Genomic DNA, 13455 nt, shown 5'->3' on the forward strand with positions numbered 1-13455 from the left:
ATTTTAAACACATTAACACAGATGGTGCTAAGAAACCTTGGACAGTAGTGACAGGATTTGGGGTGGCAGTACCGGAAAAAGGTATTGGAATCAGCAGAAGAACATCTGATAGATTGGGGGTGAGGGGAAATGAGAAGGGCGATGGACTGTCAAAGGGGCCTTTAAAGAAGGGTATTGTAGAAATGCAAATACATGTTAATAAGGCCGAGGTCAAATGTGTAATCTGGGAGAAAGTAAATGTGGCAAGAAAGGTAGGAAAAAGAGGGGAAAGGGAGGCATCTACATCAAATTCGAAATAGTGTTGTGTAGTGTCTGTAATAGGAGAGAATTAACCGTGTTGAACAGATTGAGATTGGGGCACTGTGCACTGAACAAAATGTTAAAATTAATAGTGCACCAGACTGGTTTGTCTGGGAGTCAATAGAGTACGCAGTAATGAGATGTACAAGTATGAAACATAGAGGGAGATGTTGAGGAGTACAGGATGTCACTTTAAAGGTAGTATTGAGCATGAGTGAGGCAGCACAGGTTAGGGCATTGTTATATTTCTTAAGGGGTACGGGGGTTTTATAGGATTTTAGGTGTTTCTTTCTTGTCTTTTTTTTTTTTATCTCATTTGATTGTGAGGGATTTAGAATAAGAAGTAAGTACTGTCTGATCCACACTATGGAACAGACAGGTGGCGGTAATGCACCATTGAGCTGGATGCCATCCGCCGTCAAACCCGAAAAAGAAGAAGAAGAAGAAGACAGTTTCATAACAATACGTCACTTCCTCTGACCGCTGCTTAAGGTAACTCATTTCATTTAAAGATGCCAATATACTAGCTATACCTTTAAAATATTTACACCACTTTGTCAACAGTGACTGATAGTTACCATGTTAAGCCATATGGTTCAATTACGTGATGTTCCGCGAGGCCACTGTCTCTTAGTTAGCTAACAAGCAGGCTACATACCTAGCATGTTTCTATGACTAAAACACAGCATTTCATTTAAGGAGACTTTTATTTTGAAATTGAAGAATAAGTGTAGCCTATTTAGGTATCCGCGTAAACTCTGATAAGATGTTAGGATGTACGATCCTGCTCATCGTGACAATAATGTGCATTAAGTTGCACTAAGGTTGCTCATTATAATTTTGAATGTGTTAGCTGATGGTTGTTGAACCATCCACGAGTTTGATCATGATTTCCCCTATGAAACATCTGGAACCAGCTGTGCAGAATAGTATAAAATACTGTGTTATAAGAGCAAGGCTGTTTTGGGTGTAATATATAACTGGTTATGAATTAGAAGGTGGTACATTTTATGCATGATGTGCAAAAATGTTGATTATGGTTGAGGAAATGTGCTGATGTTCACAACATGTAAACATCTGGGTGCACTCTGTGTTGAAGCAGCATGGAGATTACATTACAAATGGCTTTTTCATCACTACATAAACAGCAATTCACTTTAATACAGGTAGTAGTCCTAATGTGTTTTAGTGGGAAATACATTGAGATAATACATTTCTGTCAGCATTCTGTAAATACTTGTTTTAAAGGGGGACGTTTACATGAACTACCACAACTGTGATTGTTTAAATTTAATTTTCTTATCTGTGGGGCTTAGTGACAACAGGAAGCCCCAGAAAAATCCCCTGACTGCATAACGTTAAGAGGATATTGTTGTACAACTGCCTGAGGTTTCTGTGGATAGAGAAACAAAAACATTTGACATCTGGTAGTATCCTGTCTTGATAGGAGCACATGGCCGACAATGACACACCTTTGGCCTTTCAGAGCATCACCACAGCTGATACCATTGTTTGATTAATGTTTGATATGTTATTCTGTATCACTGTAATGGTCTGCTCATCATAAAGCTCCCCAAATGATGTATTCTCTTGCTCCTTTAGGTTATCTACCTCATGACTCAATGTTGCGTTTGATCGCAACATCCCTGTGCCTCAGATGCCAAAGTGCCGCAGCTCTATCTTTACACATAAGACCATGTGCAACACTCATCCCAGCAGAGAACCAGCAGACTGTGGAGGCTCTCTACGATCTCTCTGTGGACATCCAGAAGGTGCGGAAACTAAATAGCTGGGTCCTGCATCAGAGCCCAGCCTACACTAAGGAGGTAGCAGACCTGCTGAAGGACTTAGGGGCCTCGGGCCCTGTCATTGCCCGGATCCTCACAGTTCACCCTGAGGCGGTTCTCTGCCAGCCGGAGCAGATGCAGACTCAGAGGGAGCTGTGGATGTCCGTGTGCCCGAAACACAAAGAGCTGGTTGGTATCATTGAGAACTTCCCAGCCTCCTTCTTCACTTCCTCCAGCCACCACGACAACCAGCGGAACAACATCACTTTCTTCCAGAGCCTTAACCTCAACAAGAGAATTATCACTAAGCTCATGGCCAGCGCTCCGCTGAGCTTCAGTCGGCCGGTAGAGCAGAACGAGGTGATGGTGCGCACCCTCCAGCAGGCTTACCAGGAGCTCGGGGGGGAGGAGGCCAACATGAAGATCTGGCTGCAGAAGCTGCTGAGTCAGAACCCGTTTGTTCTCCTGAAGCCCCCTGAGGTGCTAAGGGAGAACCTGCTGTTTCTGAGGGACAAGGGCTTCAGCACCGCCGAGCTCCTCCACCTGCTCTCCAAACTCAGGGGATTTGTCACCGAGCTGAACCCCGACAGCATGCGCCGCACCCTGGCGTACTCGCAGGACACCATTGGCTGCTCCGAGGCAGAGCTGCGGCACATCATCCTCAACTGTCCGGCTGTGCTTTACTACCCTGAGGATATTCTGGCCGAGCGCTTTAAGGGCCTGCTCAGCGTTGGAATCAGCATGTCGCAAATCAAAGAGACTCCGACCATTTTGGAGCTGACCACGCAGATAGTGAATTATCGCATCCAGCGACTGAGGGTGCATGGGTATGACGTAAGGACAGGTAGTCTGGAGGTCCTTAATGGCACTAAAAAGGACTTTGAGATGAGCTATGGAAAATTACATCTACGTAGTGAAAGACCTATTTTTAACCCTGTCGCCCCTCTAAAAGTGGATGACTGACATCATTTGTATGGATTAAATCAAGAGAATTAAAGTTTAAACTGGATGTGTATTAATATTCTTATTTATGTTATTCAGTGTAGGATTAAGGTGTGCACCCATTTCAAACATTACATTTATAATGGGATACATCTGTTTATCCCACATATATCTATTTATGCCACTTTAACTTGAGTGTCTGTTGGAAAGTATCTCAGTATGCACGATTTATGGGTGTAAATGTGTAAATACAGGCTAAATGTATATTTAAGGTGTGAAAAATTAGGATGAAGGATCACACTTTGGCAGAAAGTATTTGAGAGTCCCTTTCTGCTGCCAAAATATTCAAAGTAATTTAAATCCAAACAACAAACTGCTTTGTTCCTGTAATAATGAAGTGTATCTAAACACCAAATGCAGAAAATTAAAATATTCACACGGATCAAAGAAAACTCACAATTTTTCAGTCTGATGGCATTACAAATGAAATACATCACACTTACTGCAGGAGTAAATTCATGTTGTGTATGTAGGTATCAACTTCCCAGAGAGTAAGACAAATGTATTGGCATCAAAATATTTAGGAGAGAGTCCCTTGCCAAATAAAGAATGTATTACAGCTTATTTGCGAGTCACTTTATAACTTCAAGATTCAAGGCTTTTATTGTCATTCGTACATAGCTTCAGTGTAGTTATGACGATGAAAATCTTAGTTTACAGGCTCCTCCAACAGTGCAACACAATACAACAGATAAAATAGTGCAAGTAAATACAATAAAATAGAATAGAAGTAGTGCCATAAGAGTCTATATACAAGTAATAAATCATTTGTAAGTTACAAACAGGTGAATGTTATGGATGTTCTTAGTTCAGGTGTTTAACAGTCTTATGGTCTGTGAAATAAACACTGCATAATATAACTGGGTAATGAGTATAACTGTGGACAAACAAGGCTGTTCAAAGCTTTTTATTTACAGCCTGTGTAAGTCTCTTATTTTCACACAATGTTCTTGGCAGCACTGTTTCCCTCAGGGAAGAAATCGGTGGCAGATTTGTATTGTTAGTTTACAGATGGAGACACTTTATTATATGCCATTTCACTACAGAAATGTCATTATAATTTCAAAGGAATTCAAATGCTATTGAAAGATGAGAAAATGAAAAGTCAGGAAAATGTCCTATGATTTGAACGGTTTCTTTAAATGCACTTTTCAATATTAATTCAAAAAGCAGTTTCAGTTCATTCATGTAAAATAGATTTTCGATTATATTTGGCTTAATTAATGAGCTTTTCCTGTCTGTGTGCGTCATTCAGAGGTAAAAAGACTGCTTTTGGGCTAGTGCCCACATTTACTTAAGTGTCGGCCACAAAATCAATACACAATTTTACTGAGCATTGTCTAACCAAAGGAGGGCATTGCAAAAAGGTTGTGTTTTGAATGTGTCTTAATATTTCAAAGCCAGAAAAAGCCCTTGAAGCATGTGAAAGAGTGCCCTTTAATGGGAGTGGGCTCCACGGCTAATGAAGCCATGACTTTATGCCTGAAGGTTCCCTCTCTGTGTAAAATGGGGGTCACAACAAAAACAGAGAGAGGACTTGTGTGTCCAGAGGGATGAGGTGGGACAGGAGGTGGGGATTATATACATTAACAACTTCCACTGCCCATCTGCCGCTTCCTGCATCACACAGCAAGGCTCTGTAGTCATGGTGATAGCCACTGGGCAGATGATGCGAAAGTGAGTGCATCTGGTAATGAATGTGTGCTCAGCAGATGGATGCTTGAGTTCATTTTTAAACCATTCATAACATGGAACCCCTGAGGGTGGTACAACAGGAGTACACCGCAGCTGATGTACTGACGGTTTCTAAAACACAGACATCCGTGACATTTTCTTAAACTCATCAAGGTTGAGTTTCGCTCTGCAATAAATACAAGGAGTTAATCAGGATGGGACAAGGCCTCAGGTGTATAAATGCAAGTCACCTCTATTTCTTACCCACCGTCCTCTTGTCCTCTGCGGCCGTGTCGTGCCGCACTGTGGGTTTGAATTACGAAGACAAGCCAGAGAGGTTAATAAGAGGGAGTATAAATTGTACTTTTTCATTTCAAACACGACACTGGTTGATATTAGCCACGCTTAACAAATTGCTTTTATGGATTATATCTCACCTGAAACAGATGACATCTGCAATTAAAAGCTATGATTTCCAGCTGAAGTCAGGACTTGGACGACAACTACAGCAGTAAATATTCCTCAGTGGGAGTTACATTTTTATTTTTGAAGTATATTCATCAAAACAAGCTAATGCAGGAGAAAAATAAACAATTTTTTGCAACTGAAATAGTCCCTATTTCTCAAAGGAAAGTACTGTGTTCACCACTAAGTCGCAATATATATTAATATTTGTTTTCCTCAATAGACCTCTAACATTCCGCCTTAAAATAAAAACATGAACAAATATTGTTATTGCACTTGTGTTGTGTTTCTTTAAATAAAAAATAACATTTGCAGTTCAACTTTTTCTCTACTCACAAAGCTAGAAAATTGGTTTTCTGTTATTACTTGTCTCTCTAGCTCCATACTGTTGAGATAACTCAAATATACCATGATGTGGGAGGAAAATAAACATCACATTGATGAAAGATCAATGCCCAGGGCGGTAGTGGTTCAGTATGTAGGGGATTGGACTTTGGACCGAAGGGTCGCCGGTTCACGTCCCGATCGGACCAAAAATACGGAGTGTGGACTGGTACTGGAGAGGAGCCAGTTCACCTCCTGGGCCACTGCCGAAGTGCCCTTGAGCAAGGCACCTAACCCCCAACTGTTCACTGGCGCCTGCTAGACTGGCTGCCTCCGCTCTGACCTCTCAACTGCATGTGTGCATATAACTGTGTGTGTATTTGTATGTGTACTGTGTGTACTGTATGTACCTGTATAAAAAAAATGCGTGTGTGTACGACATGTGTGTGGAAACTGAATTTCTGAATAAATAAAGGTCCATCTTCTTCTTCTTCAAAAAGTAAATAAGTAAGGGATAATGTAAAAGATAATCTTGAACTAATTCAATATTAATAGAGGTACTTTATATTAACAAGGTACAAGAAAACTAAAATAATTTAAAATGTATTCATAACATACCCTTGAAGCAACTTCTTGCAATTTTTCTAGATTGAAGATGAACACATGATAGCCTTCAACCAATAGTAATTTTTTTACTGAAAGATTAACCATAATAAAGCAACTCAATGTTACCTCCATTGAATAAGATGTTAGCTCCATTATTTATCCTGCTTACATAAAAGAGCTCTCCTGCTGCCAATATCAACACATATTTGTCGTTCACAATTAAGTTCTTTCAATTAAAAAATAGGAACAACAGGACGCTCTAGTATGGGTGCCTGTAACACACTCCGCCCAACATCCCATAGGAGATAAAGGCTCAAGACACCACTGAGGAAAATTAACTGTGCCAAATAAATGACTAAAAGTCTATATCACAAATATCAATATTCAAATATTCTTATTGTAATGAATTAGGAGTATGTCATGAAATAATGTTTAACTAATCTTAGTTTTCTTGTTTGTACAAAAGGGTTTGTATCAAAATGTAATTAGTTGAAGATGATGTGCTTTGACTAAGGGTTTCATGGCGAACATGAAATCCAATACCAGTCAGGGCCCAGGGTGCTATTTTCATTAATGACCGCCTTGTTTTACATTAACCCTTGTGTGTGTGTGTGTGTGTGTGTGTGTGTGTGTGTGTGTGTGTGTGTGTGTGTGTGTGTGTGTGTGTGTGTGTGTGTGTGTGTGTGTGTGTGTGTGTGTGTGTGTGTGTGTGTAATCCAAGTTGGTGGTTAATTCAGTTCCCGGGAGCATTAAGGTGGGCTGTCATTCCTTTTCTCATTGAGTTGCCTCCATCTAGTGGCAAAAAGCAACACATACAACCAGATGAGGTAGGATTGTTTTATTTTTTTTAACCATTTCATGAAAAAAAACTATCAAATTCACAAAAGACTAGACCGATAAAACCTTCATCCAAAAGTACGTCTCATTATTTCATTATTCGTTACCCTTTTCTCTGTGCAGCTGCACACTTACTGAGGACGAGTGGGGAAACCTGACAAGGTGACAGCACAGGGTGGCTGTTTTTTAAATGTAAAACAAGAATGGGATTTCAGGCATGTCAAGAGTATTAACACTGGAATGTTCCGTATAATACAAAAAGTGATAGCAAGACTTTGGCTTTCCCTGTCCATGAGTTGACTCGGCAATCGATCTTGAAAGGTGTTCAAGTAATGAGTGACTTTGAGTTTTTCTCTGTTAAGTGTCTAAACCTCGTCGCCTGTCTCTCTCTTGAATACTTGGAATTGGTACTTAACACCCTTCTCTTCTTGAATTTCACTCGGTACACCAGGAAATCTGGTTAGGAAACAAAGTAAAAAATAGCTTTGTGAGTTTATTAAAAGAACAGAAAACTGGCAAACACAATAATTAAATAGATAAACAATATCCATACATAATACACATTTGTTATGGAATACAACCTAGTGACATAGAACAATTAAAATACTCTTTAATTACAAGTTGTAATGTATCGCCTCAAATAATAAAAAGACAAGGGAATGATCTACTTTTAGTACATTATTTTGTAATTTAGTCGTCACATTCAGTGCACAGAATTTTAAATAACAAGAGAAACCCCCAACGGTGCGGTCCTATGGTGGTGCTGGTGTTTATTTTGTAACAAAAGGCAAAAATAACTGTCTCATGGGGCGTCAGCAAAGTGTGCCGAGGTTAAAAACAACTTTAAATGTCACTTGTCACGGTTTAGACGTGGGGTCAGGACAACACACACTATAATGGTCTGGGGGAGGAGATGGACACTCACCCTTCTTGTAGTTTAAAGAGTTCTCTGTCAAACTCGGGGAAGAAAACGTCGCAGTCAAAGTCTGCCATGACCTTCGTAAGGTAAACCAAGTCACACCACCGATGCAGCAGAGCTTCCTGATCAGAAGAATGAACAGAGGGTCACATTGACAGTATTAACAATGTGGCTTTTCTTTTTCCATACGGTAAAATGTGGGATACAAATAAGCCTTTATTGTAAGAAAGAACATACTGACATTTGAAGGAAGAAATCCATTAGTTGCGGAAGACAGCTCTTTATATTTGTGACTCCACACAGCACTGACAATGTTAACAGTATACTGTTTACCAAACCTGCTAGTGTAATAAAATGTTAAGGTTTATAGGAACACTGAACTACAGGATGTCGCTCGATTATTTGCTCGCATCCTGTGAATAATTTGTGCAGGAAGCTAACTGAATGAATTTCCGTTTTGTAAGAACAGTTTGCTCGTAATTTGTCACTATGTCACTTTGTCACTGATTCTGGGATTTGCATGGGTTTTATTTAATTTTGGCTTTTGTTTACGAGCACTCCACCAGAAATTGTTTGCCTAGCGCAAGGAAACATTAGTTTAAAGGGGACCTATCATGCAAAATGCATTTTTGTACGTCTTTTACACATGAATATGTGTCCCCGGTGTTCCAGGGAACTCACCAAGTGTCAGAAAACACAACCCTCTCTATTTTCCTCCATACCCAAATCTCTAAAAAAGGGGCTGCAACGGATCTGATAAAAACTGATCCAGATTTGAACACTGTCCTGACGTCAGGACGGTAGCGCTACGGCTATTGGGCCAACTCCACCAATCAGGAGGAGACAGCCACGGCCATTGCCGTTCGAAAGCGCTGGAGACGCTGTAGTACATATGCCAGGCCTGTAAGTGGCGCTGTAGTCTGCCACAAAAGCAGCGAAGAAGACTTGGTTACCATGGTTACCCTTCTGTTTATTCTCCGCTGTGGCTTTCTTTCTCCCTCCCCAAGGCAAGCGTTTGCTCCCGCTGCAATGCAATCCCTCCCCGTCGAGGCAAGCACTGTAATTCTCTCCGGTTAGTCCACCAGCAGATGACAAACACCCACCTCTCCGCCTCTTCCAAGGAACGAGGGGACCGTGCGGCAGAGTTTCAGTTTCAGTTTGTTTCGCTGGTCAAGATGTCCGTTAAAGTTTAAATCTTCCGGACAAAATTAGAAAAGTGCCGGTCTTCTTTGTTATTTATTGAGCTTTAAAACAAATGAATAACGACTCTATATAATAAAACACGGAGATCTCTTTTTCTCCCCCTCTTCTGACAGCCCAGCAGCTGATCAGAGCACGTCTCCCGTCTCCTGCAGGGGGGCGTGGTCAGGCGAATCAGACCCATAGACAGCAAACAGCACATAGAGCGAAATGAGGCATGGCTAAAATGCATGATCTGTTTGGTATTTTGAAAACAGAAACGTATAAATATACCTTATACAGTATAGGTATGGCCCTACAATATATAATTTAAATATAGCATGATAGGTTTCCTTTAACATAAAAACACACAAATCTCAATCAAATTAAGATTATTATAAATTTTAAAGTCATTATAATAACTGGATTATTATATTAGTGAGTTAAAGATAAACTAGTTTTCCACTGATCCCAAATAATACTAAAAACCCTTGGAGGATGATATTTCAACTTCTCAATGGCGTACATACTGCCCTACATGCTTTTTCCAGTACCGCGAGAACTGTTTTATGGCCATATAATCCCATAAAATCAATTTTGTTCTGACAGTATTTAACAGTACCTTGATTTTTACTCAAACTGGAGTTCTTCTGCTAACAGGCATTTTTGGTGTAATCGCTTTCATTCTTGGTTATGTGTCAGAACATTTGCACGCAAGACTGAAGGCCCATTGGCTCATAAATGCTGTTCACAACACAAATACATTTGTTAAATTAGTCTGCAAGGAGTAGAACGGATTGAAGTCTGGTAGAGCTGGTTATGCTGGTTATGCTGGTTATGCTGGGAGTCATGTGAGGACAGGGGCCATAGCTGATTGCCCAAAACTAATTTTCCTGCCGTGCTCTCTGCCATATGTATCACGAGGCTTCAATGAAACACGCTTACCTTGTAGACCTGCATTCCTCCAACAATCCAGATGGTCTCTATCAGGTCAGCGAGGGGGTGGCTCCCAGCCAGGCGGACAGCTGCCTCTAGGTCTGAACCCACAAAGTGGGCATGATCTGGAGGTGAGCTGTAAGAGGAGAAAAGTTTGTTATTTTCACAAGAACAATAAGAAATCTGGGATTGGTTTCTGGGTAGGGCTGCTCAATTAAAGGTGGGGTAGGTACGTTTGAGAAACCGGCTCGAGATCGCTAGAATTTGAAAATACACAACCGGAGAAAATCTGCCACTTCCTTATAGAGCCCCTCCTCCAACACACACGAACGCGCACATGACCAATGAGGGCACGAGATAAGTTTGTGCACAGATGGAAGGCTGACGGGCAGGTAGGCCATCCAGTTATTATTACGGCTTCCACAGATGAAATTTTTGTATGGATTTTTTGTCAAAGCACTTAAGATATTCATTGCTATCGGGATGTTAAGAGCATTCCATGGAATATAACAAAAAGTGTATCTCGAGCCGGTTTCTCAAACGTACCTACCCCACCTTTAAGATATTCATTGCTATCGGGATGTTAAGAACATTCCATGGAATATAACAAAAAGTGTATCTCGAGCCGGTTTCTCAAACTTACTTACCCCACCTTTAATCGTATTTTAATCGCAATTACGATTATGGCTTGCAACGATTACGAAAACAACGTAATCGAAATAAAACGATTATTCTTTTATTATTATTATTACTTTTTTTTTAAAGGAGAGGTGTCATGGCCATTTCCACTGATCATAATTCCATTGTTGAGGTCTACTAGAATAGATTTATATTGTGCAATTTTCCAAACTCACATTGGTTTCTCATACAGCATCTCTGTAAACTACGTGTATTCACTGAATTTCACTATCTGCCTTTAACGGCTCGTTGTAGCTCCAATAGCTCCAGCCCCCACCCTCCCTGTGAGCACAGTGTGCTCTGATTGGTCGGGACGTTGTGAATCGCGCTGAGCTCCGTGGAGGTGTTGTTTCCTTGTTTAGGATACTTAGCAAAACACAGCCAAACTCATCCTGAGCACACACAAACTCACATCCGAAGTAAAAACAATAAGTGTGGCTTGATATTGAGTAAGAAAAAGGTTGATAAACGCTGTGAGAATGGGTCTGCAGAGAGAATTTTGCTGCGATCCCAACTGTCTGTTATCAGCCTGCAGCCAGGGAGGAGAAATCAGCTGAGCTGCCTGCTCCCTGCACACAGATGTGTGTGTGAGGAAGTCCGTGGATTGGTTAATTTGGACCAATCAGCGGGGGCTTAACGTAACGGCTCCGCGGACGTAACGTAACGGCTCTTCGGGATTGGTCCATTTCGTTCCGGGTACCGCTTGACATCATGCCGTACCCGGAACGAAATGGAAGACTCAAATGGGCAGTGACGTATCTCCAACGAGGCGTTTTGGGGAGGTATTTTCTGTGTTAGAGTTTTACTCGCTACAGGGTGTACTTTGAGGGTTTTGACTCTGCACACCGTTTACATGCATAAAAACCTTCATAACACACAAGGGGACGGGTAATAACCGGAAAAACATGACATGGGAGCTTTAATAGTTTTTTCAGTTGAATTATACTTAAAGTTCAGGGTAATCAACTGTTAAAAACATACTGTTCACATTTTTTTTCTCCAATAAATTGATGTTTTCAAAGTAAATGGATAATCGTTTTTAATAATCGTGATATCAATTATTGACCCAAATAATCGAGATTATGATTTTTGCCATCATCGAGCAGCCCTATTTCTGGGTAACCCAAAAAAAACTGGAATCTCAAAGCAGATGTTAGTGAGAGAGAGCACTCACTCCAGTGTCGAACTCAGCACCACATGAAGAGTATTGGGCAGTGGGAAAGTACTTTCTGGGTGGGAGAACCAGCACTTCTTCCCCCACACCATCATGTTGAACTTTCCTGAAACAAAAAAGAATAGCATATTTGACTCTCCACATCTCAACTTTTGCAGCTTTTAAAACCCAGCCCTAAATAAGATGGCGATAATATGATGAAATATGGACGTTGAGGCATACCTGGTCTTGACACCGTTGTGACTTTGTTCAGGAACCACTGGAATTCAGATCTGTAAGGGTGTAATGTTGAATATTAAAATCAGGCATACTAAAGTCAGCTGTTAAGCAAAAATAACCCCATGTAGCCTACTGTAGTTTCCACATACAGCACAGGATGCCCCAGGGAATTAGATGTATAGTTTTAAAACAACTCTTTTTCAGATTTTACTATGTTGTATAAGCTCAAAAGACACTGCTTTTATGAGTAGGCCTACTGTCTCTCTCAACTAGCACTGCTGCTGCTTTCACCTATACACCAAGAACTTCAGCATACACTGCTTTCATCAAATGACATAATCAAGGAAATAAAATGACAATTTTTCATTTTTCATTTAGAAATATAACAAAGTTGTCCAAAGCTTTACTCAAATGGTAGCCTATATGACAGGGCCAGACAGGCTATATTATACAGAGGCTCTCTTCGATACAGCAACATCTCATATAGAGACATAACACTTCCTGACTGAATGAGTCACATAAGAGACATCATCACAAAGGTTTCACTCTTACGGTAAATTCCAGGGCATTCCCCCCTCTTTCCCGATGCCCATGTCATTGCAGGCCGCCGCGATGAGGCGAACAGGCTTCCTCTGCACTTTGTCCTGGGTATTTTCCATCTTCAGCGTTAGTCAAACAAGCACAGGATCGATGACCGGCAACTCTACCCGCCTCTGTGTGCGGGAACAATTTATAGAGGCTTGAACTCAACTATCACCGCCCACTGACCGGCAGCAGCCTTTGGACACGGAGGAGCTCCTCCAGTGGATTCTCATGAGATTTTCACAGCGTGCTCCCTCCTACAGAGAGCGTGACTCCCTCACATTGGTTAAAGAATATAAACATAATATAAACCTCCTTTTGTAATAATTGTATTTTCTTAAACAGTTTAATAAGAGTGAAGGAGCCAGACTAAGCCAATCCCTATAAAAAACAACTTATTATATCAAATATTAATATTTATTACCACAAATGAGGGTAATAAAGCTTGATAAGCCATTGGCAAATGTATTGATTGTTAAACGCTGCTTGCATGCGATAGTTCATTTTGGCAGTGTAGCCTACTTGAGTAAATAGATATATCAATATACTGTTAGAAATTAAAATCAATGTTTTATAGCATAATTTAGTCTAAAACATACCGTCAGTTTAAAAGCTGTCTTATGAAGAACTCATTGATTTCAGTATTGTGTTCACACCTTAAAAGGTGTGAAAGGAGGGATTGTTAGAAATTAAAATCAATATTCAATGACGTAATTTAGGTTAAACGCACAGTAAGCTTTGTCATAGCAGCTGATACCCCCTCTGTCACTGTA

General features: G+C 40.6%; 2 protein-coding genes across 2 annotated transcripts; one reads left to right on the forward strand and one right to left on the reverse strand.

Moving 5' to 3' along the window:
• Positions 1-567: 567 nt before the first annotated feature.
• Positions 568-3678, forward strand: mterf2 (mitochondrial transcription termination factor 2). Its single transcript, XM_034141181.1, has 2 exons — positions 568-792; positions 1903-3678. Exon 2 carries the CDS (start codon positions 1923-1925, stop codon positions 3048-3050), a length of 1128 nt encoding a protein of 375 aa, XP_033997072.1. The 5' UTR covers positions 568-792; positions 1903-1922; the 3' UTR covers positions 3051-3678.
• A 3303-nt stretch (positions 3679-6981) lies between these two features.
• Positions 6982-12865, reverse strand: zgc:153031 (uncharacterized protein LOC557552 homolog). Its single transcript, XM_034141112.1, has 6 exons — positions 12653-12865; positions 12104-12153; positions 11882-11987; positions 10039-10165; positions 7921-8036; positions 6982-7451 (listed from the first exon to the last, which is right to left on the reverse strand). The coding sequence occupies exons 1-6, from the start codon at positions 12757-12759 to the stop codon at positions 7361-7363; spliced, it is 597 nt and encodes a 198-aa protein (XP_033997003.1). The 5' UTR covers positions 12760-12865; the 3' UTR covers positions 6982-7360.
• Between the last annotated feature and the right edge of the window lie 590 nt (positions 12866-13455).

The sequence above is a fragment of the Trematomus bernacchii genome, unplaced genomic scaffold, assembly GCF_902827165.1.
Source record: "Trematomus bernacchii unplaced genomic scaffold, fTreBer1.1, whole genome shotgun sequence".
Lineage (NCBI taxonomy): Eukaryota > Metazoa > Chordata > Actinopteri > Perciformes > Nototheniidae > Trematomus > Trematomus bernacchii.

Excerpts from the sequence above, each read along its gene's own strand:
- mterf2 (XM_034141181.1), top strand. The coding sequence starts at position 1,923 with ATGTTGCGTTTGATCGCAACATCCCTGTGCCTCAGATGCCAAAGTGCC.
- zgc:153031 (XM_034141112.1), bottom strand. The coding sequence starts at position 12,759 with ATGGAAAATACCCAGGACAAAGTGCAGAGGAAGCCTGTTCGCCTCATC. Across the intron at positions 10,166-11,881 it reads GTGCTGAGTTCGACACTGGA|CTCACCTCCAGATCATGCCC; the intron begins GTGAGTGCTCTC and ends CTCCTCTTACAG. Across the intron at positions 8,037-10,038 it reads GAGGAATGCAGGTCTACAAG|GAAGCTCTGCTGCATCGGTG; the intron begins GTAAGCGTGTTT and ends TCTTCTGATCAG.